Source organism: Nyctereutes procyonoides, unplaced genomic scaffold (genome assembly GCF_905146905.1).
Source record: "Nyctereutes procyonoides isolate TBG_1078 unplaced genomic scaffold, NYPRO_anot_genome, whole genome shotgun sequence".
Lineage (NCBI taxonomy): Eukaryota > Metazoa > Chordata > Mammalia > Carnivora > Canidae > Nyctereutes > Nyctereutes procyonoides.
The window spans coordinates 18236876-18260460 of record NW_026575046.1 but is presented as its reverse complement, the minus strand read 5'-3'; the positions used below and the strand labels follow the sequence as shown (position 1 = coordinate 18260460).

Below are 23585 nucleotides of genomic sequence, written 5' to 3'. Positions count from 1 at the left end.
TTCTTGAGTAGTCACCTAATATTAGTGCTTTCCTCTGACGCTTCTCATAGATTTTGCCATGTGTTATTAATTTCAGTGTATTTGAATAATGAAAGTATTGTGTGCTTGTTGTAGAAGATTTGGTAGTTTCAGAAAAAGAATAAAGAAAAAAAGTCACTAAGAAGTCCATAATCTGGTCTTCACTGTTTTTCACATATGTTTCTTTTACCTTTTTAATACTCATTTTTATGTGATAATATATAATAAATGCTCATACATAAGCACCTGTGTGTGTTGCATTTTATAGGCATACCCATAATTCCAAGAAAAATATTAAAACAATGTCTCTCTTTTCTCTGATACTCTGTTTCCATTTTCTGGATCTCAATTAGAGCCCCGGATAAATTCAGGGACTCTCATCCCAAATAAATATTGACTTGATCTTTTTTAGAAGCCAAGAATTCTTGACTTTGATAGATGGAATGTATGTTTTTGAGCCTGGTAATGCTGCTGGACAGCCAACTCTTAGAAACACTAAAATGCCTCTTATTTGAGGTGATGCCATAAATAGGAAACAGAATGGTTCCTTTGGGAAAATTTTTTTTTTTAGTTGACTCAATATACATTGTTCTGCTACATTTAAAATTTGGGATTAATTATATAGTTTAATCCCTTAAAAGTATGATCCATAGACCAGCAGCATTGGTGTCACCTTGGAGCTTGTTTGAAATTACTATGTTTGGCTCCACCCCAGACTTACTGAATCAGAATCTACATTTTAATAAAAATTCTCAAGTGAATTTATGTGTACATTAAAGTTTGAGTAGTACTCTTTTAATTCTTCCACAATGTTTCAATTCTTTGCTATCTAATAATTAGCCTATGGCTTGAGATTTATTTTACTTCACAGAAATAAAAGATGAGAATATAGTCACTATGTAACAGAATTGTTTTTTCAATATGGTGATGTGCAATAAATATAAAATAGATTAGGTTTTTATTTCATAGTTAAAGAAGCAAGTATGTATGCATTTATTTTTCTTTTATTATTTATTTATTTATTTATTTTTTTATTTTATTTATTTATTTATGATAGAGAGAGAGAGAGAGAGAGAGAGGCAGAGACATAGGCAGAGGGAGAAGCAGGCTCCATGCACTGGGAGCCTGACGTGGGATTCGATCCCGGGTCTCCAGGATCTCACGCCCTGGGCCAAAGGCAGGCACCAAACCGCTGTGCCACCCAGGGATCCCTGCATTTATTTTTCTTTAGTGAAGTTTTGGAATAATCTGGCACATTTTTTTTATGTAACAAATGAGAAAATTATTTTATATGTGGGACAAGAAAATGATATTTTAATCTTTTATTTTTTAAAGATGTTATTTATTTATTGATGAGAGACACAGAGAGAGAGGCAGAGACACAGGCAGAGGGAGAAGCAGGCTCCATGCAGGGAGCCCGATGTGGGACTCGATCCTGGGACTTCAGGATTATACCCTGGGCCAAAGGCAGGCATTAAACCACCAAGCCACCCAGGCATCCTCCCAAAAGTGATATTTTTAAAATGACTTTTGAAAACATTGAATAGGTGCTTGAGAAAGAGTTTTTCAAAAAATTCCTAGGTATCTTTCCATTTTTAATTAATGTAATGAAAGTCTTCAAATGCATACTTTTTCAATATGCTCATCAGATAATGTCAAGTCTTTTAGATCCAAAATTCTTTCAGAATTGTAAATTGTATTTCCTGGTTTCACTCCCTTGTATTAAATTTCCCAGTTTTATCTCATCATTCTTAACTCTAGTAAGTCTTACCACTTGCCTTGATTTAACTGTTAAAAACAATTTAATGTGTGTTTATGTCCTGTTTGAACTTATGGTTCCTGTCATAATCAAATTGACGGAGAGATACATAGTTCCACATCTTTTGCCAGCTGGGATTCTGAAAGTTGGGAATACATGTAAAGATGGCTGTTATTTTTTTTTTTTATGTCACTCTGGCACTAGTATGGATCCTAAAACGATATTAAGAATCTAGAACAAAAAAAAAAAAGAATCTAGAACAGTACCAGTAGAAATGTAATGTGAACCACAAATATAATTTAAATTTTTCTAGTACTATATTTCGAAAGGAAAAGAAAGTATGTGAAATTATTTTTTAATAATACATTTTCTTTAATTCAGTATATCCAAATAATTACCATTGATGTAATTAGTATAAAATATTAATGAAATATTTAACATTTTTTATACTAAGTCTTTGAAATCAAGTATGTATGTTATGCTTATAGCACATCTCAATTCAGAGTAACCACCTTTACAGGACTTACAGCAACCTTTGGCTAGTAGATACCAACCATAATGGACAGTACATATATAGAGAGAGACTTTTTGGAATAAGAGCAATTTAAATATTCATGTCTAGGTATCTAGTGGACACTTTTCTTTTTCCCTTCTGCATTCTCCATTTATTTGTTTTGATCCTAGGTTCTCTTAGAGCCAGGTTGCTCTCTCCCTTTTCCATTTCCTTGTTTCTCTTTGAATTCTCCCATGGTATTTCACTAACTTGTTTTCTTCACTTGGTCTTTCCTTGATTTGTGTTCTCCCAGTCTCTTCTCCCCCTTCTCTCCTTCACTCTTTCTCTGCTCTCTCTTTTTCCCTCCTCTCTCTTCATTTTTCTCTAACCTCTTTCCTTTCTCTCCTTCCCTCCTTTCTCTTTCCTGCTTGCCTCCTCTTCCCCCATTGTAGCCCTGTAGAGTACAGAATGATTTCTCTCCTTAATAAAGGCCCTAGGCTTTGGGGATTTTTCTATTCTAGTTTGTTTTTGTTTTGCTCTATCCTCTCATTATAATTTACACATTTCCCTCTAGCCCTTGTGCCAGCTTAGAGTATTCCTTTTATTTGCTACTATAAATTATTTATGGATTTAAAGACCAGAAAACCAGACTCACTAGAATTTGTCTATGATACAAGGAACTAAATAAACCTTAAGGCAGGGTCTGAGGGGTTCTCACATTAGTAAAGTCAGTGAACATCGGACTTGGTAAAATTGGTTTGGCTATCTGGTGATAACAATGGGAAAAGCATAGGCTTTAGATCATATAGATCGAGACTTAGCCCAGCTCTGACCCTAACTAGCCAGGCAGTCTTGAGCAGATTTATTTACTCAGGTAATCTTGATACCATTAGAGGCAAGGTCTCATTATAGTGCCTGGCATATAATATGTACTTCATAATAGATAGCACCTTTTAACCTGGGGTTTGTTTTTGTTTGCTTAAGTATCTTTTGCCACTTTTCTGGTCTTTTGACTAACTCTAAGGACATGAGTCTGCTTAATAGTTGCAGATTAGTAAGCTTCTACTGTAACAGAGTTTTTCAACCTTCGTAATCTGACATAATTGGCCAGCTAATTATTTCTCTTAGGAGGCTGTCTTCTCCACTGTAGTGTATTTAACACCATCTCTGCTTCTACCCCCTAGATGCCAGTAGCGCGCCTCCACCAGTTGTGATAAGCAAAAATGTCTCCAGATACTGCCAAATGTTTCCTGGGAGCAGAATTGCCCCTGGTTAAGAACCACTGTTGTAAAGAAATGTCTGTAAATTTATAATAAAATTTCTTTAGATACATAGTACAAAAATAAAAGCTTACTAAATTTAATCATAATATAATATATCTTTGAATTCCATGTTGGTAGAGAGCTAGGGTCATGAACATTTCATAGCTGGTATTTCTATAAAATCTGTAAGTTCATGTCCTTAATAGAGTAAAATTAGAAATTCTCAGAATTCTCTACAAATATCTCTATGGAACAAGAAATCTCTATAGAATATATATATATATATATATATATATATATATATAAAATAAGAAAATAAGAAAAATATTCATGATGCCACTTAGACTCATTAGGGGTTAGTTGGTACCCTCTCTGTGTTCCTATAACAGATTATGTGTGTCTACTAAATTTTATCCTTTTGTTATTATTTGTTTTGGGTTACTATCCTATTAAGTTTCTTAAACACAAACCTGTAGTATTTCTTTTTCTACTCTTATATTTTTCTTTATTTTAAAGCCTGGAATATAACAAGTGTTCAGTTAAAGGTTTTATTTTAGGTTGAGAAGATTTTTTATTTTTTAAAATTTTAAAATTTTATTTTTAATTTTTAAATTAATTTATTTTTAAATTTATTATTATTTCATTTAAATTCAGTTTGTCAACATATAGTATAACATTCAGGGCTCATCCCACCAAGTGCCCTCCTTAGTGCCTGCTCATCACAGATTTTGTATTTTAAACAGGAGTTTTTGTAGTACTACTATTTGTTTTAAGTATAAGCCTATTATAATTAACTTAATTTAGTAGATTAATACGTCTAAAATGTTGTATAGTGTAGAACTCATTTGCAGAATTAAACTTCCTTTTAAAAAGTATGTAGAGAGGGTGCTAGTGATGTGATCCTATAACCGTGTGAATGTCACACACCCATGCTTGCCTTCTGACATCATTTCACTAAATAAAGTAATGTGTATAACAGACTGCTGATGAATATAATCTTAGTATCCTATTTTTAAAACTGAGAACATCCTTATAATCTAAAGACCTGTTTTTTTAAAGATGAAAGTATTTCAGCTCTTTACATTCTAAAAGTTCTCTTTTTCTATATTTAATCTCCTGTATTCATATTGAAAGCGCCAAAGGAATCTTGATTTTATTCTGGTTTTTAAAAACTTCAAAAATAGCATAAGCTAAATATAAAAAATTCAAATGGCATTGAACAATATATGGTAAAATGTGAAAATCCTCTCTCACATAACCTTCCCATCCTCCTCCCCACTGTGATGAAAATACCCTCTAGAGGTAATCACTAGAAAATATTTTGCCTTCTCTGGTATGATTGTGTGTGTGTGTGTGTGTGTGTGTGTATTTATTTCATGGAGTTGTGAGAATTAAATGAGCTAAATGAAAAAATGTGTTTAATATAGTACTCAGTTTATTTACCATTTATTACATATGTGCAAAGGTTTTTTTAAATGAGATCATGACATATATTGACTTAGTTTGCACTTTTCCACTTTCCAATGTATCAGAATCCTTTCTTTTTGTAGAAATATGGACTTACTGCTTTTTTATAGCTGTCATGTATGTGTGTGGATACGTACATATGTGTAGATGTATCCACACATAAATGTGAATGTATACAATATATACATAGTTGTACGTATGCATACAAACATACTGTAATTTAGTCATTCCACCATTAAAAAATGTTTCCCACTTCTTTTTGCTATTTTAAGTAATGTATAGTAACAGTCTTGTGTACTTTTTGTGCAAAATAGAATTTTAGAAGTGTGATTCCTTAGCCAAGAGCACTTGTACTTTTTATTTTAAAACCTGTTTCTAAAATGTGCTCTGAAAAGACCATGTTGTGAAATTGTTATGTTTTTGTTTTTTTAAAGTTTGGGTTAATTCTGTCTATTGCTTACTGGGGAGAACTATTCATTTAACCTTCAGAGCAATATGAGTAAAATGGGAATTATATAAAATTGCCCTGTTTTAATTGATCATTATATTTTTAAAAAATTAATTTTTTAAAGTAAGTTTGAGTTGGAGGGGTTCCTGGGTGGCTCAGTGGTTGAACATCTGCCTTTGGCTCAGGTCATGACCTTGGAGTCCTGGGATTGAGTTCCGCTCAGGCTGCCCATGGGGAGCCTGCCTCTCCCTCTGCCTATGTATCTGCCTCTCTCTGCGTGTCTCTCATGAATAAATAAATAAAATCCTTAAAAAAAAAAGTTTGAGTTGGAATGTGTCCAGGGTCTAAATGACCATAATACATGAGCAATTCTTCTTCTTTTAAAAAATAATATACCATACAATGGCAATGCTAGTAATCTTAAATACCTGGAAATCTTAAGTAAATACTAAATTATGTTTAATAGTGTCAATAGTTAAAATTTTTTATATATGTTTGGATCCTTTGAAATAGATGGTTTTTGATATGTGTGTTTCTAGTGAACTGTTTTGGAAAAAATAATAATTTCACGTACTCATTTTATGTTGAAATAACCAGAATGCAGTTCTCCACACTTTTGATTCATACCATTTTTGAGGCTGGAGAAATAAAATAAAGATAGTAATGCTTAGTTATTCTTTTATTTTTTTGTATCCAATCTCCCCTTTTCCTTTGCCTCTGTATAAATAATTTTAATGCAGAATTGTAGTAACATTTTTTACAGTGGACTCTGGACTCAGACTGGTTTGGTTTGACTTCTGGCTTTACTACTTACTAGCTTTTGGCATTGGGAAGTCATATCATCTACTATCTCTAAGACTCATTTGTCTTAATTTACAAAAATACTATTTTCTAGAATTAACAGGATTAATAGTCAATAAACTTTTGTTCCTATTCATGAATTCTATATATAGATAGCCATCCTCAAGTTATGTAATGCATATTCATTGTAAACATTTCCAAAATACAGAAAAGCACAGAGGGAAATAAATCACCTGTGATTGCACTTTCATTTTTGGTGTTAAAATTTTGATGTATAGGCTTTTTAAAGATATATTTTTTAAATGTATTTGGGCTTTTAAAAAATGTATCTTTAAAAATATATATATATATTTTTAGGATTTCTACCTTGTCTTATTAGTACATTATGCATGTCTTTCCTCGTGTTTAAATATTATATAATCTTGAGGGCTACACAAATTTGCTCCTTTATGAACATTTTGTTTCCAGTTCCTTACCATTTTAAATAATGTATGGCCCATTTTACAGTTTAGGTTATTTTGTTAATATAAATCACCAAAAGTAGATCCTGCCCCTAGCACATTTTTCCAGTTTATTTTACAAAGTGTTTTCAGTTTATGATTCCACTGACAATGTATTGTCTTATTTGGTATAAATGTCTTAAAAAGCAATTTCTTTCCAGTTTGGTAAGCTTTCTTTCAGATAACATTTTTTTCAGCGTATTTGGTTCAGATTTTAAGAAACAGGAAATATATTATGTCTATCAATTTTGCTTCTTCATTAAATTCTTTGTACATTTTCTTGGCCTCTTTTTAGTAGTTTTTCCCCAGTTTTTTTAGGCCTTTCACTTAGGAGGTTCTATTTGTTGTTGTAGGCCCTACTTTGCTATGGGCAAGTGTAATGTTAAAAGGCTGAATTGTGACCCCCAATTCATTTATTGAGCCCTCACCCCCAGTACCTCAGAACGTGTATGTATTTAGAGATATTCCCCTTAAAGAGGCAATTAGGTAAAATTAGGTCATTTGGGTGATCCCTAATCCAATGTGACTGGTGTCCTGGTAAGAAAAGGAGATTAGTACACAACTATACACAAATATACATAGATGAACAACCGTATAAAGACTGAGAGAACCAAGAGAGTACCTCAGAACAACTTCTCTCAAGATATATTGATCTTTAGCTTCCAGAATCATGAGAAAATAAATTTCAGTGTTTGAGCCACCTGGTCTGTGGTATTTGTTACAGCAGCCCCAGCAAACTAATATAAGGCTGTAACCTTTTGTTTATCATATTTTTGCAAATATTTTTGACTAATATGTTATTTAACTTTTAATTTTTAGTTTCTTTAGAGATATATAAACTTCTTTTGTCTCAAAGCTTAGGAAATCTTACAATTTAATTTAAAATCTGTTTAACAAATCCTCATCCATTTTTAAGTACTTACAATATTGTACAACAAAATGCAATAGAAATAATAAAAAAATTTTCATACTGTTTGAAAGTTTAGTCTAAAGCTTGTTTATCATGTTTCAGAATTTTGAGGATTTTATAGGAATACCGGTATAACCATTTTGGATGAAGATCGGTGAACAAAAGCTTTTTAGATTGTCTTGCCTATTTGGTTATTTACGCAGTGTTTTCTTACCATACATATTATTTATATAGTCTTTTCTCCTATGAAAATATTGCAGTATCTGAGAGCTATTCTGAAGGGGAAAACGGTGTCTAAAGTGAAAAACTCACTAGATAGAAAATTAGCCAGATAAACAGAAAGACAGATAACTAGAAAATATTCAGCCAAAGCACAGAGATAAAAGAATGGAGGAAATAGAAAAGAGGTTTTTGAAATTTGCAGTATACACAAAAGGATCTGATATTTGAATTAACAGAAAAAGTAAGAGAGGAAATTGGGCAGAAGTAATTTTGAAGAGCTAATGTACAGAATTTTCTAAAACTAATAAAATATGTCAACCCAGGATATTGGGAATTTCTATTTTTCCTAAGCAGGATAGATACAAAGAAAACCACACCTGAATAGTAAGATTGTTGAAAACCAAAGATAGATAAGAAAATCTTTAAAGGAGTCTGAGAAAAAGGATCTGACCTTCAGAGGAGCCAATAGTGAGACAGATAGACATTTCAGTAGAGATAATGGAAACCATCTTAAAGATTTTAGGAAAATATCAGCTAATGTAAAAATTTATAAATCCAGCAAGATATTCTTCAAAAATAGAAGTGAAAAAGAATTTCTAGGCAAAGAAAAGTCAAAAGAATCTGTTACAAGCAACCTTGTGGCTAAAAATTAAATTAATAAAACAACAAAACCAACAACAAACTGAGAATTCCTTAGAAGGAAGAGAGAGTATCCCATTACGATACCACTGACATGAAGAATAACGGAAAATGTGAATTTGTAGGTAATACAAATTGATAGAGTAAAAATAACAGTAATGTGTTACGGGACTTGAAAGATAGTAAAAACATCAGTAAAGGGAAAGGTAAGGCAAGCAAATGAAGTGCAAGTGTCAAGGGTCTAGCATTGTTGAGGATATGGTAAAATAGTTTCTGTTTAATTAACAATGCATGCTATAATCTCAATGGGTAACCATTAAAAAATAATAGTAAATTTATTGAGAGGGAAAGGTGGAATAATAAAAAGTAATTGGTTGATTCAAATCAAAGTAAAGAGGCAATCCCTGGGTGGCTCAGCTGTTTAGCTCCTGCTTTCGGCCCAGGGCATGATCCTGGAGTTCCGGCATCAAGTCCCACATCGGGCTCCCTGCATGGAGCCTGTTTCTCCCTCTACCTGTGTCTCTGCCTCTCTCTCTCTCTCTCTCTCTCTCTCTCATGAATAAATAAATAAAATCTTTTAAAAAAAAGTAAAGAGGAGGGTTAAAGAAATCTAAAACTGGCAGGTCAATAAAACAAGGCGATAAAAATAAATATGCATATTTGAACAAAAGATATAGTTTCTCGAATTTTGTTAAAGAAAAATACCTTATTTTTCAGTCTAAAAAAGTAGTATAAATAGACAAAAATATATAACATATTTGCATACTTTTGTTTTTCTGACAGCTTCTTTGTGATATTGGCCATAGTGAAGAAAAATTGGGTTTTAACTATGAGGATATCATAATTTGGTAAGTATAGTTTAGTTCCCTCTGTCACCCTCTGGATTTTAGTAATTTTTAACTAAAAGGATAGTATAGCACCTTAATCCACCTTATATTTGATTTTGTAGAAACAGTTGTTTGAACGTTAGAAAAATTCAGGATCTCCAGCATTTTTGGTTATCCTGTTGTTCTTACTGATGCTTTGTAATTATCAAATAGTCTTTATTTTATTATACATATGATATTATTAATATTATATATATTATTCTTTAAAGAATCAAAGCTGGGGCAGCCCGGGTGGCTCAGTGGTTTAGCACCACCTTCAGTCCAGAGCCTGATCCTGGAGACCCAGGATCAAGTCCCACATCAGGCTCCCTGCTTCTCCCTCTGCCTGTGTCTGCCTCTGTGTGTGTGTGTGTGTGTGTGTGTGTTTCTCAAGAATAAATAAATAAAATATTAAAAAAAATAATCAAAGCTAATGATGGGAAATACTTAAACTTCTAAATTAAATATGAAATTCATAGAACAAAAGCTCTTAAGTGTTCTTAAGAACACAAGTAAGAACCCGTACAATTATCTCTAGACCTCCCTTAAGAAGTGTGTTTAGAGGATCCCTGGGTGGCTCAGTGGTTTAGCGCCTGCCTTCGGCCCAGGGTGTGATCCTGGAGACCTGGGATTGAGTCCCACATCAGGCTCCCTGCATGGAGCCTGCTTCGCCCTCTGCCTGTGTCTCTGCCTCTCTCTCTCTGTGTATCTCTCATGAAAAATAAATAAAATCTTTAAAAAATAAAAGAAGTGTGTTTATGGCAAACTTTATTTTCTCAAGTCCATCAACAGAGATACAATGTTATGATTTCATAGCCATCTTTTTGGTGTGCTTAGGAATTAAAATTTGTATAGTCTGTGCCTGTGGTCATAAAATATTAGTTTAAATCAGTGATTCTTTGAGAAGAGTGGAAGCAGGTAGACAGAGGGGAATGGGTTGTAGAGGCATAGGTACACCTTGAAATTTAATTTCCCATTGCATAATAAAATACAGAAGGCAGTAACAAAATAATATTTTCTTGATTACTAAGAATCTGCTAAGGCAGCACAGATTAAGAACTAAGTATTATTGAAATTCTGTGGCTTGTAGTGAATGATTTTTATATATTTATAAAATAGTAGTTTTGCCTCTTTCAACTGGGGAAGAATTTGGTACCATAATTTTATGTATATCTGAAACTCATGCAGCAAAACTTTTTTTTGTTCTTATGCAGTTTGCGGTTAGCTTTATTGAATGAAGCAAAAGAAGTGCGGGCAGCAGGGCTGAGAGCTCTTCGATATCTCATCCAAGACTCCAGTATTCTACAGAAGGTGCTAAAATTGAAAGTGGACTATTTAATAGCGAGGTAATTGTCCTAGAATCCTCTGTGTTTTTAAAATTATGTGTTGTTTTAACATACCTATCGTGAAGTTTACAAATTTTTAGTGTAAATCCTGATGACTTTTACAGATATATACAACTAACTACCCTGTTATCCTGAATAAGATATTTTCAGTATCCCAGTCAAGTTCCCTTCTTTCCAACCAATTATTCTACCTTTTCTCATATGTACACCAGTTTCTCCATCATATATTGGAAAAATACATAATTATTCTTTCCTGTATTTTATTTGTGAGATTATCCATGTTGTTTTTTTCTTAAGGATGTGTAATATTTTGTGTTATGAGTAGACTATAATTTTTTTCATTCTGTTGGTGATTTTCTGGGTTGAGTTTTTGGCTATCTTGGATAAAGCTCCCTTGAACATTCTTGTAAGTGGACATAGCACTCATTTTCTTAGGTGTACATGTAGGAGTGGAACTGCTGGGTCATACGTTTATGTCTATTTAGCTTTACTACATACTGCCAGTTTTCCATAGTGATTATACTGATTTACTTATTAATTTATTTTTAAAAGATTTTATTTAATCACAAAAGACAGAGAGAGAGACAGAGGCAGGCTTTATGCAGGGAGCCTGACGTGGGACTCGATCCCAGGTCTCCAGGATCACATCCTGGGCCAAAGGCGGTGCTAAACCGCTGGTCCACTGGAGCTGCCCGATTGTACCGATTTATACTCCTACCAACAATGTTCGAGATTCCAGTCTCTCCACATTCTCATCAGCACTTGCTTTCAGTTTTTAATTGTAGACTTTCTGCTGTAGAGTTCATTATGACTTTCATTGTGTTTATAATTTACATTTCCCTAATGAGTAGTGATGTTAAGCACCTTTCATTTGTTTGTTGGCTATTTGAATATCCTCCTTGTCCTTTTGCTCATTTGTAAATTGGATTATCTGTCTATCTCATTATATAGGAGTTCTTGATGTTCTTCTGGATATGATTCCTTTCAGGTATATGTATTGACAATATCTTCTTCAAGTCTGTCTGTTTTGCCTTTTCTCTCTTCCCAATTAATCCAATTTTATAGTTAATGCCCGTGGACTCTTTGGAAGATATTACTCTGTTTTCCTCCAAAAGATTTTATTCCTTCTTATGTTTAATTCGATGTCAGGTCATGGTTCATTTTTATTTTTATGGATATGCAGTACATTTTAGCAAGATTTATTGAAAAGATTTTTCTCTCATGTCTAGACTAGTGGCCCTTCTGTGGTAAACCAGATAACTGATATATCTGGATCCATTTTTGTGTTCCCTGTTCTTTTTAGTCTATTTGTCTATTCTTGCCCCTGTTTCTCACTGTTTTAATGCTGGATAGTAAGTGTTAATATCTGTTGGTGTAAGTCTTCCACATTTTCTTTCTTTTTTTTTTTTTTAAGATTTTATTTATTCATGAGAGACACATGAGAGGCAGAGACACAGGCAAAGGAAGAAGCAGGCTCCATGCAGGGAGCCCCACATGGGACTTGATCCTGGCTCTCCAGGATCATGCCCTGGGCTGAAGGCGACACTAAACCACTGAGCCACCCAGGCTGCCCAGTGTTCTTCATTTTCATATGAATTTTAGAATCAACTTGTTCATGTCCTTAAAACATTCTGCGATTTTAGTAGTAATTGCATTGAAGTTCTAGATTAATTTGGGGTAATTGATATCTTAAGAATATTGAATACCTTTATTGATTTGGAGCTTTAATTTCTCTCCAGTATTTTGTAGTTTTCTGTGCAGAGGTCTTGCACATACTTGTTGCTATGTTTATTCTACAATGTTTTTTTTATGAGAGTATTAATGTAAGTTTAATTTCTTCTTTTTCATTTTTTGCTTTTAATATATAGAAAAATAATTGTAGATTTTGGGTTTTGGTTTAGATACTGAACTCTTATCTAGTGATCTTGCTAGAATCACTTTTCAAATCTAATTGTTTTAAAAATTCTTTTAGAGTTTCTATGTACATAACATTAATTGCAAATGATGAATGTTTTATTTCTCCCTTTCCAGTCCTTGTATCTTTCTTTTTCTTGCCTTATCACACTGGTTAGCATATTGCATTGACTAGAAATAGTGATAGTGGACAATTTGGTTTTGCTCCTGAACTTGGGTTGAAAGTATTCTGTATTTTGCTATAATTTATGATACTTGCTGTAGGCTTTTTGTGGATTTCTTTATGTTCCTTGTTTGCATTTCTGAAGTAAACGCATATTCACTGTATGTTTTGTCCTTTTTAAGTATTAACTGAATTTGTTTTGCTAATATTTTGTGGGATAATTTTGTAGTTAAGTTCATGAGAGGTATTGGCCTATATTTTTCCATTCTTCTGTCCTTGTTTAGTTGTGGTATCAGGAGTTTTTTTTGCTTGGTGAAACAACTAGGGAAATGTCCTGTTTTTATGTAATAATTTATGTAAGATGAGTTTTCATTTTTTTCCCCCTATATGATTCATAGAATTCACCAGTGAATCTGTCTGGGTAATAGGGTTTTCTCTTTTAGGAAGTTTAAGGTTATGGATTCCATTTCCTTAGCAGATATAATATTAGTCAGATATCCTCCTTTTGTTAGTCATTACTTTATATATTTTGAAGCTTTGTTACTACATTCATATTGAGAATTGTTAAACCTTCACATTGGCCTAATATTTTTATAGTTGTGAAATGTCTCTTTTTATACCTAGTAATACTACTTTTATGATATCATATATTAATATGATATATAAGTATAATTTTAATTAATATGGCTATACTCACTTTGATTTAGGGCTTGCAGGATATATCTCTTTCCATACTTTTACTTTCTGTTGTTTTGTCCTTATATTTAAGTTTCTGGTGTGTAAATATCATACAGATTTTTTGTTTTTAAATCTAGTTTGACTTTGACCATTTTGTTTTCTAATTGGAACATTTAGACTGTGTCTGGTGAATTTTTATATGCATGCTCTGTGGGCTTTATGCAGTGTAATTATATATATGTTTATGAGTTTGTTCATTTTGCTCTTAATTTTCTCATATACTTGAGTTTGCTATCTTGAGATTTATCACATCTGTTCTTTGTTCTTATGTTTCTCTTTTTCTTTTGGAATAATGAAGAATTTCTTTTCCTCTTCTATTAATATCTGGGTTATAAAATATTTTCGTCTTTTAGCAGTTGCCCTAGAGATTATAACTCATATCCTTGATATTAGGTTTAGTATTTTATTACAGCCAGAACAATGCAGGAAACCTTTTATAGTTTATATCATCTCCCCTCTGCTTTTTGTATTATTGCTATAGTTTTTTTTTTTCCCTACATGCATTTCTAACCCTACAGGTTAGTTCTGCTTTGTTTTAAACTAGAACTATTGATATATTTTTTTAAAGATTTCTTTATTTGAGAGAGAAAACGAAAGTGAGATGGAGTGAGAACGTGGGGGGAGGGGCAGAGGGAGAGAATCTTAAGTAGGCTTCCTGCTGAGTGCAGAAACCAAGGCAGGTGTTCATCTCACCACCCAGGAGCTCATGACCTAAGCTGAAACCAAGAGTAGGTTGCTTAACTTATTGAGCCACCCAAGTGCCCCTTAACTGGAACTACTGATGTTTACCTATGTTACTTACCCATTGCATTATCCTTCTTTCCTTGCATTTGTACATATTCATTTATCTTGTATCACTTTGTTTGATGAATTTCCTTTACTGTTTTTTTTTATAATGCCAGTCTACTCAAGATTATTTCTTTTTTTTTTTTTGTCTGTAAATGCCTCTATTTTATAGTCTTCATATATGAAGGGGCTTCCTTTTCTATTTTAAGAAATTTTTTTAATATTAATTTTTTTTGTTTTTCTTTTTGTATTTAAGTTCAGTTAATTAACATATAATATATTATTGGTTTCAGAGGTAGAGGTCAGTGATTCATCAGTCTTCTATAATACCCAGTGCTCATTTCCTCATGTAACTTCCTTATTGTCCATCACCCAGTTAGTTACCCCATCCTCCTACCCCCCTGACTTCTAGCAACCTTCATTTTGTTTCCTATGACTAAGAATCTCTTATGCTTTGTCTCCCTGATTTTGTCTTATTTTTTTCCTCTCTTTGCCTATGGTCCTGTTTTGTTTCTTAAATTTCACATATAAGTGAGATCATATGATAATTGTCTTTCTCTGATTTACTTATTTTGTTTACCATAATATCCTCTAGTTCTAGCCACGTCTTTGCAAATGGCAAGATTTTTTTTGATGGCTGAGTAGTATTCCATTGTATATATATACCACATCTTTATCCGTTCATCTGTGGATGGACATCTGGACTCTTTCTATAGTTTGGCTATTGTGGACGCTGCTGCTATAAACATTGGGGTACAGGTGCCCCTTCAGATTACATTTGTGTCTTTGGGGTAAATACTCTCTAGTGCAGTTACTGGGTCATAGGGAAGCTCTATTTTCAACTTTTTGAGGAACCTCCATACTGTTTTCCAGAGTGGCTGCACCAACTTGCATTCCTACCAACATTGTACAGGGTTTCCTTTTTCTCTGCATCCTTGCCAACATCTGTCATTTCTTGACTTGTTAATTTTAGCCGTTCTCACTGTTATGAGGTGGTATCTCATTGTGGTTTTGATTTCTATTTCCCTGATGGCTAAGTAACGTCGATCATTTTTTTCATGTGTCTGTTGGCCATTTGTATGTCTTCATTGGAGAAATGTCCGTTCATGTCTTCTGCCCATTTCTTGATTGGATTATTTGTTCTTTGGGTATTGAGTTTTATAGGTTCTTTATAGATTTTGGATACTAGTCCTTTATCTGATACGTTATTTGCAAATATCTTCTCATGTTCTGTCAGTTGTCTTTTGATTTTGTTGACTTGTTTCCTTTGCTGTGCAAAAGCTTGAAAGCTATTTTATGACTAGTTCCTATTTTTCAGTGCTTTAAGTTATTGTCTTCTGGATTTTTCTTTTTAACCTGGTGAATGGTTGTCTCTTCTTGCTTATTTGAAGTGATGTATTTTTTTCTCTACGTTAAGGTTTTCTTCTGTTGTATTCTTTATTCTCCCATATCCTCTCGTTCTCCAGCTGTGTAGTGTTGGATCTGTTCAGTGTCCCACATGTCTCTGATATCCTTACTATATTTTCAGTTTTTGTTGTTAATCTTTGTGCTTCAGTGTGTTTACTTTGTACTGTTTTTTCCCCTCCATCTTGCTAGTAAACCAGTCTCTTCAATTTTTACTTTCAGTTATATATTTCTGTGATTTGTTTTACTCTTATTTAAAGATTTTAGGTCACTGCATTATTTCTCCATCTTTCTTTCTATTTACTGAGCATATTTACCATAGTGAATTTTAGCCTTCTTATGCCAACACCAATATGTGAATCACCTGTGTTCTGTTTCTATTGTCATTTTCTTTTCTTGGTTTTTAGTTACTTGGCCCTTTGTTTATTTTAAAGCACACTTCATATTATTACATGATTGGATGTGAACATTGCATATTCAAAATATTTAGCTCTGGGTTCATACAGTTTTCCTTTTAAGATTGTTAAGCTTTATTCTGGAATGTTGACGTATCACACTGATTTAGTTGAAGTTTAGTTTTTAGCTTTCCCTTTGATCTATGGAGTGGCTGTTGGGATCTCAAATGGCTGTTGTAGATGTTTAGCAGAACCTCTTCACCTTGAGCAGCCTTGAGCTGTAATGTCTATCTTAGGGTGTTATATACCTACTGAAATTTCTGCCTACTTCTTTAGCTTCTTGACAGTAAAGCTTTTTATTTGTTTTTGTTTTTTTTTTTTTTTTTTTTTTTGGATTTTTACTCTGCATTTGCACAACACAGAGATTGGCAAGTGCCTTGGAGAAGAGATTACATGAAGATTTGCATTCACTTTCCTATATTTTCTTTTCTCTGGGATTTTTTTCCCTCAAGTCACAGCCACCTTGACTGCACTAAAGTTCAACCTGTCTCTCCAGTCTAGCAAAAATTTTGCTTTCTGCTAGGACTTCATTCCCCTAAAACTGGGGATTGACAGGTGCCCTTAGGGACAAAGCCTGGTTGGGTGTGGAACTTGTACATCTTTTTCCAAGGATTATTATCCATTGCCCTTTTAATAGTTTTAAAAAAGTATTTTGTTTAACCTTTACAGTTGTTTTTGGCTATGGAGATGGTCTGATCAAGCCTCTTTAGTGTGGCCACCAATTGAATTGTGTGTATATTTACTTCTTAATAAAATTGTTTTAGATTTAATTGTATTCAGATAGGAAAAATGCTTGTAAGTAAAAATTAATTATTCTGCTACATAAACCAGACTCTTAAGAAATTGACTAATAAATTTTACAGAGAAATGTCAGTCAAGAGATACCTGATTGAGCATTAAGCTTTGAAGTGTGTTTAGGTATTAAATTATATTTGGTGAAATAGAGTTACTATGGCTAGTATGTAAGACTTTTAACATAGTCATAATAAATAAAATATGTAGGCCCTGAATAAAATTAATTTTTTTTAAAGTAGGCTCCATGCCCAGTGTAGAGCCCAACACAGGCCTTGAACTCACAACCCTGAGATCAAGACCTGAGCTGAGATCAAGAGTCAGTGGCTCAACCGATTGAGTCACTCAGATGCCCCTAAAATCATATTTAAATTAAAACATGAGCTGGAAATGTTTTTCCTCCACAATTCTTATAAAACTCCAAATTTTATCCCCAAAGATAGGTGAATTTTTTTTCACTAGATTTCCGATACCTTTGTTTTGTATGTATATTACTTTTCTGTTGATATGTATAATTCTGTAAATTATTTGCTATGTTCTTTTCTGGTGTTTTAAATAGTTTTGAAATGCTTTATTATAGTAAATATTTATCATAAGAGAGCTAGATGTAAGTTAACTAAATAAATATCTGCTGCTATTGAAAAATCACATATGTTAAAATTTTAAAATACTGTATTAACATTTTGAAGATGGGTCTGATCTGTTAGTGTTACACAAAAAGTTGTTTATCAATAACTAAGTACTTTGTGTATTATTTAGGTGCATCGACATACAGCAGAGCAATGAAGTAGAGAGGACACAAGCACTTCGATTAGTCAGAAAGGTGCGTTCTATATCTGAGAGTAAAAAGCAGATTTGGGGGTTTTATTTCAAATATTTTACATTTTTAGATTTAGACTTTGTGAAATCTTCATTAAAATTTAAAGGTTAAATTCTCATTAAACATTTTTGTTAAAATTATATGAGATAAATAGGTCTGTTAAACTTAGAGGTGAGCATAAATGTTTTGTGTAATTACTCTGTGTGATTGGGTATAGGTAGGACAATATTTTTTAATAAAATATTCACTCTAAAGGATACAGTATTCCCCCCCACCACAACCCTTATCCTCAGTTTTGGTTACCTGAGGTCAACTGTGGTTTTCCTTCTGCTATATGGTCAGAGGGTCTGTAGTTGCCTAATGTTAATGTCACAGTATCTACATCGTCACTTCACTCATCTCATCACATAGGCATTTTTATCATCTCACATCACCAGAAGAAAGGTGACTAGTACTAATAGCTATTTTGAGTGACTCCATTCATATAGATTTTATTATAGTATAATTGTTCTATTTTATTATTGTTGTTGTTGTTAATCTCTTGCTGTGCCTAATTTATAAGTTAAATTTTATTGTAGGTATGTATGTACAGTAAATATAGTATACTTAACCCTTGAACAACACAGATTTGAGCTTTATTTATTTTTTATTTTTTTTAAAGATTTTATTCATTGAGACACACAGAAGAGAGAGAGAGAGAGAGGCAGAGACACAGGCACAGGCACAGGCAGAGGGAGAAGCAGGCTTCATGCAGGAAGTCTGATATGGGACTCAATCCCAGGTCTCCAGGATCACACCCTGGGCTGAAGGCAGCACTGAACCGCTGAGCCACCTGGGCTGCCCAGATTTGAGCTTTATGAGTTTATATATGTAAATTTTTTCGATAAATACAGAACTGTAAATTTATTATCTCTTATGGTCTTCTTAACATTTTCTTTAGCCTCCTTTATTGTAAGAATATAGTATACAATACAAAATATGTGTTGTTGATGTTATTGGTGAGGCTTTCCATCAGCAGTGGAGTTTATATATCGAGTTCAGTATTGTCTGTGGTTTCAGTATCCATTGGGGGTCTTGGAACATATCCCCCCTGGCTAAGGGAGTGGGGAAGAACTACTGTACTTCTTCCCTTAGTAGACGTAAAAGTGAAATTGCTGCTTTTTTGGTACATTATTGGAGAAAGAGGATTACTTGTTCCCTACTCTACTTTTGTATATTTAGACTTAATACCGTTAAATGGATGTCACAAATAGTTACAGTCTGGTTGTTTTGAAGACAAATTTAGATATAGTCCATAGACAGTTTCAATAAGCAGTTCAAACCATTGTACAGGATAGATCAGAATCTAAATTCTGCAACAGAATGTGTTAAGGATAATCCATAATGCTTCTAATGAGAGGTTTTCAAGGCATTTTTTGTTGTTACTTAATGTGATACCCTAATGGCAAAGCAGTGAATTAAGAGTTAACTTGGTTAAGACATAGTTATGTAAGAATTTTTTCCTGTTTCATCCTAAGTATCCTGTATATTCCTAAACATTTATGAGACTTATGTAGTATATAGTTGTTTTAATGTAAAAACATCTAAAATTATTTAAATTACTTTAAAAAATAAAAATTTTAACCCTTTTCCTTTTTACCTATCTTTGAATTCAGTTCATACTTCAGAATGATAGAATGTTAACTTTGTACATTAACTAGATCTCTTCTTTTTCCTTTTTTCTTCCAATTGTCCAACTTGTGGTTAGTAATAGTACCCACAGGTGAGCGAAGTAAGGAAGAGGTAGATAGATGAATGTCTTAAAAGAAATTTGCAGTTCTAGTAAGAGTAATATTGAAGATAGATTATGATATTTTTATTATAGCTAAACTGTTACATTGGGACTGTGATATTTGGCTCTTCAAATTTAAATTTAAAAATTACATTTATGGTTTTTACTCATAGTCTTTCCTACTGCCATGATTTTGAGAATTCACGATAAGAAAATAAAATTTGTTTCTGAAAAACCTAGAGTAACTATTTGGTTATTTGAGGTATATGTGTCAATATTTACCTTACTAGGAATTATAAGTTAGCAATTAGATTATATATTAACATATTAAAAATTAACAATAAGCCCATCACATAGAAACATTTTTATAAAAATATACTTTCCAAAAAGAAACTTAGCAGAATGGCATTATTTTAGATCTTTGCAAATGTCTTTAGTGTTTGTCTTGGTGGACAGGAGTAGCTGGATTGTCATATTTGTTTCTTCATTCAATCTGTTGTGATTTCATGTTCATTGGAGCCTTTGGAAAACTTCAGTATATATTTGTGAAAGGTTGAGAGTAAAAAAGACAAGTAATGTCTTAGAATTGTTATGAAAATAGTTTTAACTTCACAGAATCTCTGAAAATACCCGAGACCCTGTTTCCTGGACCATACTTGAGAATTGCTCCCTAAAAATTACATTCAGAAGAAAAGACAATGCCAGATAGATTCAAACAATTAAATTCAGCTTCTTTGAATTATTCAGTAAATACTTCATTTCAGTTTTATTAAATGTTTTGATGTGTTATAATTTAGTTTATAAACAGCCCAGTAAAAGTGAACAGACCCTTAACAATTTAATAATGCTATTACAAAACTATTTTCTTCTGTTATTTTCTGAAATACAGAGTGAATTGAGGCAGATATCATTTATGAATCCAAGAGCAGAGAATTGCTTATACCTGGCAGTAGGATATAGACTCAGAAGAATGTGGCGAGGGTTCCTCCTTGTTTTAGCTAAAAGCAGATAGAGTTAAAAGGAAAGCATACTTGTTGAATGAATGCATAGTGGCCTCTATTTCTACTCGTTTGTTTAAATTTTATTACGTAAATTAACCCATTTATTATAGGCTAGCAGTGTTTCAAATGGTGGAGCTTCTACTGGTCTTTCAACTCCTTCAGTCTTCTGATGGCAGACTTTACTATGATGGCAGAAGTGATGTTGTAGGTCCAGGCGCGACCAGCTGCCATCCTCCTGCAGGAGCCACAGTGCCAGATGCCCACAGCTTGCCTTTTCATCTTTGGCGTACTCACTAATTTCAATCTTCTTCACCATTTTCCTGAGGGAGGCTCCATAACGGGTCCCATATTTACCCATGATTCCAACCTTCTTGGTGCATTTAGCCATGTCACCTTACCACCAACTAGGTCCGAGCCCAGAGAGCAGTGGCCTCTATTTGTTAGAAGAACTGTAATTTCATTAGTAATCAAAGCACATATTTCTTTTTTTTCAGCAACATCTTGGCAACTGAGCTAGTAGAAATTAATGCTAATATTATAATGGCTAAGTCACTGATTTTTTTGTATGCATTTTAAAATTTTTTAAATTTTCTGTGTATTAATCTTCTTTATTTTAAAGAAAAGCAAGAAACATTTGCTGCTTTAGGGTAACTTCCTCCATGAGCAGTTAAGGGATAGTCATGTTATTTTTCTTTCTCTTTTCACCTGTCTCATTCATTTAGAAGATTTTTTGTTTGCTCACTCATTTTCAGTATCTTCTGATTTTCCCCCATTCTCCAATCCAGAGAATCCTTCTTGGTTTTTGTCTCTCTTATTTTCTATATAATTTTCCCACTTTTCAGTGTTAATTGAAAATTGAAATTCTACTCACGACTGCCTAATTTAAGCCATCAATTTTCCTAATATATTATTTCTATAATCATGTAATAAGAGATTAATGTATTACAGATTTTTTACATTTGAAAGAGATTCACTTAGGGAATCATTTGCCCTTGATTTATAGGATTATCTATCCAGTAATATCCAGTAAAGATTAATTATCCCTACTCCAGAGATGTGTTATTTTGAAATACTCCATCTACCAGTTTTTGTTTATAAAACAGTCATTGGCTACATAATTTGTTTTATTTATTATTTCCAAACTGAAGAGATATTATGTTTTCAGTATTCCAATTATATTATTGCCATTTAAACTTTTCATTTAAAGTAAAATTCATCTAAAGTTTTGTTACCAGAAACATACTATTTGCATCATACTTTTTGAAATCTTAGAAATAGCTTACAGATTACTAACTTTGCTTTTTGCCATAGCAACAAATAAGGGTTAGAGATAGGGAGATTATCAGGAATCTGTTGCAGTAAAATGAGAAAGAATGAGGGCCCAAATCAGAGTTTGATAGGAGAGAGAATATGGATAGTGAAGTAAATTGGTAGGACAGGGCTTGGTGGTGATTATATATGGGGAGGAATCAGGAATGGAATAGTACAGTAGTATGTTGACAGTTGTTGTTACCACTCATTTTCTTTGTCTAGGTACTGAAAAGTTGTATAAAATATAGTTCCTATTTGAGAGGAGCTTAGGATCTCAGAAACATTGAATCTTGTCATTCAATTGATTTATAGTCTGAACTATTAGGGGAATAAAAGCCAACATTTTTCCACAGTAATGGTTGTTAACATTTATTGGATAAATTATTAGTTATAGTAACCCTTTGAAATGTTCATAGGAAGAGGATTAAAATTGATGCCTGGATCTTATAAATGTTCAATGGTTATTAACACCTCAATCTGAACAAAATTGGTTTTAAACATGTATTTTGAAGTAAATAACTTATTTTTCTGATTCTTCCCTGTTACAGATGATTACTGTGAATGCTTCCTTGTTTCCTAGCTCTGTAGCCAACTCTTTAATAGCAGTTGGAAATGATGGACTTCAAGAAAGAGACAGAATGGTCCGAGCATGCATTGCCATTATCTGTGAACTAGGTCAGAATTTTCTTCAAGTAATAAAAATGAAGCATTTTAGGAAGTGTGTGTGTGTGTGTGTGTGTGTGTGTGTGTGTGTGTATGTATGAATGTAACATTTTTTAAAGGTGAACTGGGTCAGAATTTTCTCCAAGTAATAAAAGTGTAATAATGTTTTAGAAAAAATATAATATGACATTTTAAATGCCTTTCACATATGAATTCTTAGTTATTGGCACAAAGATATGAAAAGATTAGTTTATAGGAATAGGAATTGTCCAAATTCCAGTGTTTAGAATAAAATCACTTAAAATCTGGTTCTCAGACATTATTAACTATACTATATCTTGATATGGATTAAAAAATAATCATGCATTTAAAAAAATTTAAATGCAAGAAGATTAAAGAGTTAAATGGGGAAAAAAACAGGAAAAAAAATGGAGGAGTATCTGATCATTGTAAGGAAAAGGAGTCTTGAGTTAACAAAAGAAATAGAAAAAAAAAAGAAATAGATTCCAGCAGCAACAGATTTTAATATAAAGAGACAAACATGCAGTGCTACAATGAACAAAAAATAAATGTTACAAACATGCTAGGGAAATAACATTTATATACAGATGAGTAGGGAAAATAAATAATTCTCAAAGAAATACATAGCTAATCAATATTTAAAAGGCTCAACCTCACTTAAAACCAAAATACAATTTTAAATGGTAAGATAGTTTTTTTCCCCACCAAAGGTAGAGGTGGCATAGGTCCTGTTGACTCTTGATGTAATAAACAAATTAATAACAAAATTGTAAACTAAATATAAGAGTATCAAACCCTATTATTGAAGATTTAAAGGTACTGTTCTCAGTACCTATTAATTTAAAGACACTTAAAAATTTAATTAAAAATGTTTCGAAAATAAAAATATTTGACGAGTCAGTGTAGGGGGTGCTTGGAAAGCTATACCCTGAGTTAACTTCTTATCTTAAAATGCTTTTATAAGTAAGCAAAAAGCAATGAAAATAAGTGTGTGAGCCCAAGAAATAGAAAAAGA

General features: G+C 32.7%; 1 protein-coding gene and 1 pseudogene across 4 annotated transcripts in view; one reads left to right on the top strand and one right to left on the bottom strand.

The window, feature by feature from the left end:
* The window catches only part of RICTOR (RPTOR independent companion of MTOR complex 2), a 111393-nt gene that overhangs the window by 35264 nt on the left and 52544 nt on the right, over positions 1 to 23585 (top strand). For all 4 annotated transcript variants that reach the window (XM_055325325.1, XM_055325324.1, XM_055325327.1 and 1 more), the window contains 4 exons: positions 9303 to 9367; positions 10600 to 10731; positions 17743 to 17806; positions 22435 to 22561. In XM_055325325.1, coding sequence (XP_055181300.1) covers positions 9303 to 9367; positions 10600 to 10731; positions 17743 to 17806; positions 22435 to 22561 — 388 coding nt within the window. The remainder of the gene's footprint in view (positions 1 to 9302; positions 9368 to 10599; positions 10732 to 17742; positions 17807 to 22434; positions 22562 to 23585) is intronic.
* LOC129509588 (60S ribosomal protein L37a-like) lies at positions 20714 to 20963 on the bottom strand (annotated as a pseudogene).